The sequence below is a fragment of the Amblyraja radiata genome, chromosome 1 (genome assembly GCF_010909765.2).
Source record: "Amblyraja radiata isolate CabotCenter1 chromosome 1, sAmbRad1.1.pri, whole genome shotgun sequence".
Lineage (NCBI taxonomy): Eukaryota > Metazoa > Chordata > Chondrichthyes > Rajiformes > Rajidae > Amblyraja > Amblyraja radiata.
Window position 1 is genome coordinate 139,867,342 of NC_045956.1, and position 9,424 is coordinate 139,876,765.

At 47.2% G+C, this 9,424-nt stretch overlaps 1 protein-coding gene across 1 annotated transcript in view; it reads right to left on the reverse strand.

Moving 5' to 3' along the window:
- The window catches only part of gba2 (glucosylceramidase beta 2), a 59,424-nt gene extending 50,244 nt beyond the window's left edge, over positions 1-9,180 (reverse strand). Inside the window, exons 1-3 of the mRNA XM_033031514.1 lie at positions 9,094-9,180; positions 8,832-9,056; positions 803-894 (exon numbers count right to left, since the gene is read on the reverse strand). Of these exons, the coding sequence (XP_032887405.1) occupies positions 803-894; positions 8,832-9,031 (292 nt within the window). The 5' untranslated portion in view covers positions 9,032-9,056; positions 9,094-9,180. The remainder of the gene's footprint in view (positions 1-802; positions 895-8,831; positions 9,057-9,093) is intronic.
- Between the last annotated feature and the right edge of the window lie 244 nt (positions 9,181-9,424).

The following is a 9,424-nucleotide window of genomic DNA, read 5'->3' on the forward strand; positions in this document are numbered from 1 at the left end:
AGGTGTCCCGGGTGCTTGCCAAGCCGGGCAAAATGGCACGGCCTTTAGGTTGCCCGGCGGGACTTTAGGTTGCCATTGACACCCGGGCAACCGTTAATTTTAAGCCCTGCCACATCTTCACACCAAAAGTAGAAGAGACTGGAAGAGGTTCACTTGAACGTGCCTCCCCTGGAAGGGCTGAGAGTGTCCCTGGATGGAAGTAAAAGAGGATTTTTGTGTACCTTCCACCCATCACTTGCCAGGCTTTCTCTCCCCCCCCACTTCACCAATCAGTCTGAAGAAAGGCCCTAACTCAAAATGTCTGTCCATTCCCTCCACAGATGCTGCCTGACCCACAAGGTACCTTCAGCACTTAGTGTTTTACTCCATGTCATTGGTCTCCTTACACTGTTCCAATGAAGGAATAGAATCCTGACGGCACATTACAGTCTTGAAGGCTTGACACTGAACTCAAAACTTTCAGAAATTGACTTTTCCAGTCTGTTAGCCATTCTGATGAAACATCATCAACGTGGAACATCAACCGTTATTCTTCCCACAAATGCTGTTCGGTCTGCTGAGTGTTTGCATCATTATTTTCATTTGCATTTTATTTATTGATTTCTGTACTGTATCCCTTTGGGGATACTTAAATCTGTTATTCCTCAAACATCTACCGACAGTGACTCAAACGGTCTATTCTTCTATTTGTATTTATGCAAATACTGTCATTTTTAAAATAGTGGAATGCTAAACTATATTCACAAATAAAATTAAGCTATTGGAAGAGCAACATTGAAAAAAATGACACCAATGTACTCACCATAAATCTGTCGCAAAGGTATGGAATTAAATGTGTCAATAAATGGTGCTTTCTTCTCTATTCGTGTTTTCCTGTACCACCATTTCAAATACCTATAGACACAGCACAAATTAACAAGCTGAAACCACACTATTGGATATTAACAAAGATTTTATTCACATCATATCAGCCTTATAGAGCCACTGCCTCTCAACACCAGAGACCTAGATTCAATCCCAACACACCCGTGTGTTTTCTCCCCCGGTGAGCTAGTTTCCTCCCACACCCTATACAGATCGATAGGTTCATTGACCACTGAAAATTACCCCTTGTGTAGGTAAGAGGTAGAACTGGAGGAATTAGTGACAAAATGGAGAGAATAAAGTTGAATTCGACTATTGTAAGATAAGTGCAAATGGGTAGTTGATGGTTAGCAGTCTTTGTAGGCCAAAGGGCCTGTTTTCTTGCTGTATCTCTCTACGACTGTGACCAGTTTTATCCGAGCCTCATTGAGTATACTTTATTCATTCCAAGTCAAAGGTGAAGCAAATAATTTCTGTCAAGGATATGAGTTTAAAAACAATTGCTAGGCATCAACGAGAAGTTGTGCTATGATGCCTTTGATTCATTCGGATAAATGTCTTTGACATGATGCTACTTCATACCATAAATATGCTTGCCAGCTGCAATGCACAGGAATACATTATACACCAAATTCCATAATGCATTTGGCATAATGCACTTGATGAAATGGCCTCCAAAAACACAAAGCCAGAGTCAGAGTCACACAGCATGGAAAGTGGGCCTGCGCATGCGCAGATTGTTCTCTCCGTAAAAATAAAAAATAAAAACAAAAACAGTAACAATTCAATTTGCCCAAGGCTTCCTAGTCTTCTTTATTCAGAATTACTGAATGGGTGGGGGTGAAGGGTGATGGCAGGTGGAGAGATGGTGGGGAAAACAGGAGCACAGGGAAAAGTTGAATCAGTTGTCATCTAATTGAATGACAACACTTGTTCGAGGGAGCAATTGGGGGGACAGTTCCTTTCACAGCGTGTGGAGAGTCTGTGCCAGGGGGAAAGTTGCGCGGAGGGCAGGAGTGTTGAGAAGGAGGGGGTCAGGGATAATGCCTGTAACTCACTCACCACTGCAGCAGCGCTCCGGGCGTGGAGCCACCGCATTGTAGCCGGGGATAGAAGCAGCTCGGGTAGCTGCGAGCGGCTGCCGGGACCCGACAGCAGAACTGGCCTCCACTTCAGCGCCTTCTGCCGGCCCGCTCACCACTGGCAGTGCTCTCCGTCTGAACACCTCTCACCTTTCACTCGCCGACTTCCCTCATGTCAGCTGCTTCCTGCAAATCTTTAAATTCCCACAGCCGAGTAACCTCAATCGCGCTGTCTGAATTTAAGGATTTGAGGGACGCGGCTGACATTAGTGAGGCCGGCGAGCGGCAGGAGAGGTTTTTAGACGGAGAGCTGCCAGAGGTGAGCGGGGGCCGACCTAAGGAGCCGAGGTGGCGGCCGGTTCCACTGTCCGGCACGACGGCTGCTCGCAGCCACCCGAGCTGCTTCTACTTCTACCCCCACCACCACCACCCCCCCCCCCCCCCTCAATGCAATGGCTCCGTGCAAGGAGCGTCGCAAGTGGCATGCTCCTGACCCTCTCCTTCACAACATTCGTGCCTTCCCCGCAACTTTACCCCGGGCCAGACTCTCCAAACGCAGTGAAAGGAGCTCTCCCTCCACCCCCACACCCCGGAAAATACGGTATCTAAAAACATAAAACACCAAGAAATGTATTTACCACGTTATTGGTACACAAACTCCATTCTTCACTCTTTGTTTCCTAAGATACACTTAAAATAATGGCAATCCAATGTTTGAAAACCCCGCTAAGAAACTAGCGCTGCGCATGCGCAGTAGGCTGTTGCGCCCATGCCTTTACTATTTATATTTAGTAATTACCATGTTATAATTTTAGTCAGGGTAGGCAGTACCTACCTTCCCAGAGTACTTATGGAAGTAGCCCCAGAAATAGTGGATGCATTAGTGATAATCTTTCAAAACTCATTAGATTCTGGAGTAATTCCTGAGGATTGGAGGGTAGCTAATGTAACCCCACTTTTTAAAAAGGGAGGGAGAGAGAAAACGGGGAATTACAGACCAGTCTAACATCGGTAGTGGGGAAACTGCTAGAGTCAGTTATTAAAGATGGGATAGCAGCACATTTGGAAAGTGGTGAAATCATTGGACAAAGTCAGCATGGATTTATGAAAGGTAAATCATGTCTGACGAATCTTATAGAATTTTTCGAGGATGTAACTAGTAGAATGGATAAGGGAGAACCAGTGGATGTGTTATATCTGGACTTTCAGAAGGCTTTCGACAAGGTCCCACATAAGAGATTAGTATACAAACTTAAAGCACACGGTATGGGGGGGGTTCAGTATTGATGTGGATAGAGAACTGGCTGGCAGACAGGAAGCAAAGAGTAGGAGTAAACGGGTCCTTTTCAGAATGGCAGGCAGTGACTGCAAGGGTCAGTGCTGGGACCCCAGCTATTTACAATATATATTAATGATTTGGACGAGGGAATTGAACGCAACATCTCCAAGTTTACGGATGACACGAAGCTGGGGGGCAGTGTTAGCTGTGAGGAGGATGCTAGGAGGCTGCAAGGTGACTTGGATAGGCTGGGTGAGTGGGCAAATGCATGGCAGATGCAGTATAATGTGGATAAATGTGAGGTTATCCACTTTGGTGGCAAAATCAGGAAAGTAGACTATTATCTGAATGGTGGCCGATTAGGAAAAGGGGAGATGCAACGAGACCTGGGTGTCATAGTACACCAGTCATTGAAAGTAGGCATGCAGGTGCAGCAGGGAGTGAAGAAAGCGAATGGTATGTTAGCATTCATAGCAAAAGGATTTGAGTATAGGAGCAGGGAGGTTCTACTGCAGTTGTACAGGGTCTTGGTGAGACCACACCTGGAGTATTGGGTACAGTTTTGGTCTCCTAATCTGAGGAAAGACATTCTTGCCATAGAGGGAGTACAGAGAAGGTTCACCAGACTTTCCTGGGATGTCAGGACTTTCATATGAAGAAAGACTGATCAGACTCAGCTTGTACTCGCTAGAATTTAGTAGCTTGAGGGGGGATCTTATAGAAACGTACAAAATTCTTAAGGGGTTGGACAGGCTAGATGCAGGAAGATTGTTCCCGATGTTGGGGAAGTCCAGAACAAGGGGTCAAGTCAAGTCAAGTTTATTTGTCACATACACATACGAGATGTGCAGTGAAATGAAAGTGGCAATGCTCGCGGACTTTTGTCCGTTGCAGTGGTGGAAGGGGTCTCTCATGATATTGTTGGCTCTGGAGTTGCACCTCCTGATGCATAGTTCCTGCAGGGGGACAAGTGAAGTTCCCATAGTGCGTTCGGCCGAACGCACTACTCTCTGCAGAGCCTTCTTGTCCTTGGCAGAGCAATTCCCAAACCAGATGGTAATATTCCCGGACAAGATGCTTTCATAGAAGCTGCATAGAAGCACTGGAGGATCCTCGGAGACACTCTGAATTTCCTCAATTGCCTGAGGTGGTAAAGGCGATGCCTTGCCTTACTCACGAGTGCTGAGGCGTGTGATGCCCATGTCATATCCTCGGAGATGTGGACTCCCAGATATTTAAAACAGTTCACCCTATCCACAGGATCCCCATTTACAGGTCAGTTTAAGGATAAGACAGAAATCTTTTAGGACAGAGATGAGAAAAACATTTTTCACACAGAGAGTGGTGAATCTCTGGAATTCTCTGCCACAGAAGTTAGTTGAGGCCAGTTCATTGGCTATATTTAAGAGGGAGTAAGATGTGGCCCTGGTGGCTAAAGGTATCAGGGGATATGGAGAGAAGGCAGGTACAGGATACCGAGTTGGATGATCAGCCATGAACACATTGAATGGCGGTGCAGGCTCGAAGGGCCGAATGGCCTACTCCTGCACCTATTTTCTATGTTTCTACCCTGACGGCACGTGCCTGCAACCAACATGCCCCATCGGTACTAGTCTCACAGTCCTTGGTCACACTCCCTCTAAATCTCTCCTATCCATGTGCCTGTCCAAAGTTTCTTAAATGTTGTGATAGTACCTGCATCAAATACCTCCTCCGGCATTCATTCCATACAGCCACCAACCTTTGTGTAAAAAAGTTGCCCTCAGATTCCTATTAAATCCTCCCCCCGTCAACTTAAACTTATGTCCTCTGGTCCTCTATTCCCCTACTTTGGGTACAAGGCTCTGTGCATTTACCCAATCTATTTCTCTCATGGTCTTGTGCACCTCTATAAGATCCATCACTCATCATTCTGCGCTCCTGCTGTCCTAACCTGCTTAATCTCTCCCTATAGCTCAGGCCCTCAATTCTGAGCAACATCCTACAAAATCTTTTTCCTGATTACTAACATCAGCTAGCATCAGGACCAAAGTTCTCCCCTGGTTTAACTTTGGGTGACTTTGTTTAACGGGGGGAGACTGGTGCACAGGCAGCCAGATCTGGGTCAGGATCCGGTGGCATGCAGTCCAAGACGACCAGAGACCCTTTTCTGCTGCAGCCTTCCCAGCCTTTGTGACGCTGCACTAAGGTCAGCCATCGTCCTTCGCCTGTTCCGCCGTTGAGGTCTTGGTTGGATTACTCTTTGTCAGAGACCTACCCCTCGACATCACTGCCATGGGTGGCCCTACCAGGAGCTTAGCTCCAGATGGCGTCGCTCTCAGATCTACATAAGCTTCTCCACCACGACAAGGTGACAACCCACGGAGAAGCTCGTATTCATGAACTCCCTGGCATTTAAGGCAACAAGCTACATGTTGGAAAATGTGATTAGCATAGATAGGTACATTGATGGTCTATTTCTTTGCTGTATTACTAATGGACCTGTCACACGTAGCGATTTTTTTAGGCAACAGCCGGCGACAGTCATAGTCATAGCAGGTTGCCGAAAAACCAGCGACTGGACTAATGGGCCTGTCCCACTTAGGCGATTTTTTTAGGCTACAACCCATGTAACCAGGCGACAACCTACGTCATCCTGGCGACAACCTACGTCATCCTGGCGACAACCTACGACAGCACCTACATCAGGAGAAGTCAAGCTACACTCATTGGCGTCAAGCCCACTTGTCACCACCGTCGCCGAAAAATTATCAACATTTTGAAATTTTGCGGCGACCAGAAGAATCTTTGGGCAACTGAGACTATTCATGACCATACATACGACACCCCGGCACCACCGTCGACCATGTGTCGACAACCTAGTCACCTGTAGTTGCCTAAAAAATGTGTGTTTTTTTTTTTTTTTAAATCGCCAAGTGGGACAGGCCCATTGCACAAAGAACTAGTAGTATTAACACTTAGCCACTTGGACTGCTCTGCCATTCCATGTTATTGCTGATCCTTTACATCACCACTACTACAAAGCATCTCGCAATTTGTCTTGAATATACTGTCATTAGCCCTCTTGGATAATTAATTCAAAAGATTTACCACAACCACCATCCCCTTAAAGATATTTATTTTTGTCTGTTACGAATGGGGCTAAGGGAATCAAGGGATATGGGAGAAAAGCCGGAACAGGGTACTGATTTTGGATCATCAGCCATGATCGAATTGAATGGCGGTGTTGGCTCGAAGAGCCGAATGGCCTACTCCTGCACCTATTTTCTGTTTCTATGAATTGCCAATTTCTTCTTTTGTACCCCTTTGAGAATTTTGTAAGAGTCAGTAAGATCATCTCTCATTCTTCTAAAGAGATAGCACAGGTATATTCTGCACATGTGGGGCTTACAAAGGGTAGGGACTCAACCAATTTACAACCCATGCTATAGGGAGAGGTTGAGTAGGCTGAGGCTCTATTCCTTGGAGCGCAGGAGGATGAGAGGTGTATAAAATCATGAGATGAATAGATTGACAAGATTGCCTAGAGTAGGTGAATCGAGGACCAAAGGACATAGGTTTAAGGTGAAGGGGAAAATATTTAATAGGGAGGTTTCACGGCAGTCGGGTCACGACCCATGACCCGTACTGTTGCTACGCTACTCCAAGTGGAGTACACGCGATGAACTGCAGGTAGGCACTTACCATTGTTTCCAGCATAGCGGGCCCGTTAAAACCCGCCGAAATTGTCAATTTTTGCGCTGTAAATAATTATGGAAATCGGGATAAGCACGAGAGACATTTAGTCTACTTCAGAATTCCAAAAGTGAGGATAATTGACGGTAGATAGAAGTGAGAGCTGAAGGGACAACAACAGACAGAGTGCTTAGCGAACATTAATTGGCCGTTTGCTCACTGCATTTCATCAACTAAGCCATTATTTGTGTTTTTTCTTGATTCCTTTGGCATCTAAAAAGTTTCAGAAGTGATAAATCTGGCTGTAAATTTTTTTAATCGCCCATGGTTCTCAAGTGGGTTTTTACATACAAAATGAAAACACATCTGAAGAAAAATTTACAGCCAGATTTATCACTTCTGAGACTTTTTAGATACCAAAGGAATCAAGAAAAAACGCAAATAATGCCTTACTGTTGATGAGATGCAGTTAGCAAACGAGATAATTCCCAATATTTTCAATTCCGATATGTTCGCCAAGCACTTTAGCTGCTGTTCTCCCTTCAGCTCTCGCTTCTCTTTACCTTCATTTCGCTTCACTTTTGGAATTCTAAAGTTGGGCACATGTCTCTCACACTTACCCCGAATTCCACAATTCTTTTCAGCGCAAAACTTCAACATTTTGGCGGTTTTTAACAGGTAGGAAAGTACGCGTTCCTTGCATTAATAACATATACCGGAAGTTACGGATGTCCTCCAGATGGATTGAGCGGCTCCGTGCGTCAAGCCCTATGACCCAGTGACCTTACGGAGAGGTAACTTTTTCACACAAAGGGTGGTGGGTGTATGGAACAAGCTGCCAGAGGAGGTAGTTGAGGTTGAGATTATCCCAACATTCAAGAAACAGTTAAATAGGCACATGGATATGACTGGTTTGGAGGGATATGGACCAAACGTGGGCAGGTGGGACTAATGTAGCTGGGACATGTAGAACGGTGTGGGCAAGTTGGGCCGAGTGGCCCGTATCCACGCTGCATCACTCTATGGCAACACTGAGAATTCCGCCTCCACAGGAAATAAATGTATTTCCCAATCCCGGACGTGCACGGCTCAATAATTCTCATAGTTGCTGGGGCGCAGGGTAAACATATTTTTGATCCATTCGGTGATCTCCGCACATCCCGGACTTCTAAGTGGGCACAGATCTGACATTGCTCAAACAAACCGTAAAAACAAACCGTAAATGTCTATGGTTACTTGTATTAGATCGGAGCAAAAACAACACAATCTAAAGAAACCTAGTGTCTAGCAGATTCTGTGCAGGGAAAAGAATTGCCGACGTTTCATGTCAAGACTCTCCGGGTCAATTCTGTTCCCTCCTTGGATGCTGTTCTACCTGCCGGCAGCTCGCTTTGCTCCAGACTCCAATCATCTGCAGTCTCCTGTATTTCCTTTAGATCAATCCTTTTACGGTATGGCTAAATTAGAACTAGGCTGAAGAAGGGTCTCGTCCCGAAACGTCACCTATTCCTTTTCTCCAGAGATGCTGCCTGTCCCGCCCAGTTACTCCAGGATTTTGTGTCTGTGAGCGACAATGCCGGGCAGGTGAACCAGTTCCAATGATTTAAGATTCTAAATCATTGATAAGCGCTGGGAAACAACTTCTGCAGAGGATGGCCAACAATTTCTCCCCGAAACACCGTGCGCGGGGCGTTGGCAGCCAGTGAAAATTCGATGGAATTTTAATTCCTGCTGTGTTGATGTATTTTCAAATAGGATATTGGGGTCAGTGTACGAATTACAATAATTCGTTCACTGCCTGGGCAGCCGTCAGTGGATACACCTGGATCCATTTCCTACAACCTGAATCCGTCAAGCCAGAGCTACGGCTGAGGCGGCGACGCTGCCGTCCCCAGGGGCGGTGCCGGCCGCTCACTCACTCGCTCACTCACCGGATCCCCAGGCCCAGGTGACTGATCATATGCGACAGCGACACATCGGTGGCCTCGAACGGCTTCCTCCGCTCTGTAAACTCGTGCGCCAGGCAGATCCTCCAGCCGAAGTTGGGGACACCGGGCTTGTCCGGGCAGCAGCCGCCGCCGCCCACGTACTTGAGCATCAGCTCGTTGCTCTGCGGCTCCTTGCTCCCCATTTCCCGGTCGCCGCAGACACTCCACCAGAGATTATAGAGGAGCTATAATCTTTGCACTCCACTGCCCTCGGCTCGGCTCCGCCCACTCTGCCGGCCGCCCGCCCGCCGCGCATGCGCGCCACTCCCGATTTGCCGTTACTTTTGAAACCCAGGAGGGGGCGCGTGCGCGCAGCGGCGCGAGTAGCAAAGGGCGGGGCGTGCGCGCGCGAGGAGTGTCGCCCGCTGCGCGTGCGCCGTGCGCGCACCCTGCCGGCGGCGCTGGGAAGCGCAGGCCACCGCACTGGGGAAACTGCAGGTTCAATAGGTAGTCAAAAATGCTGGCGAAACTTAGCGGGTGAGGCAGGCAGCATTTATGGAGAGAAGGAATAGGCGACGTTTCGGGTCGAGACCCTT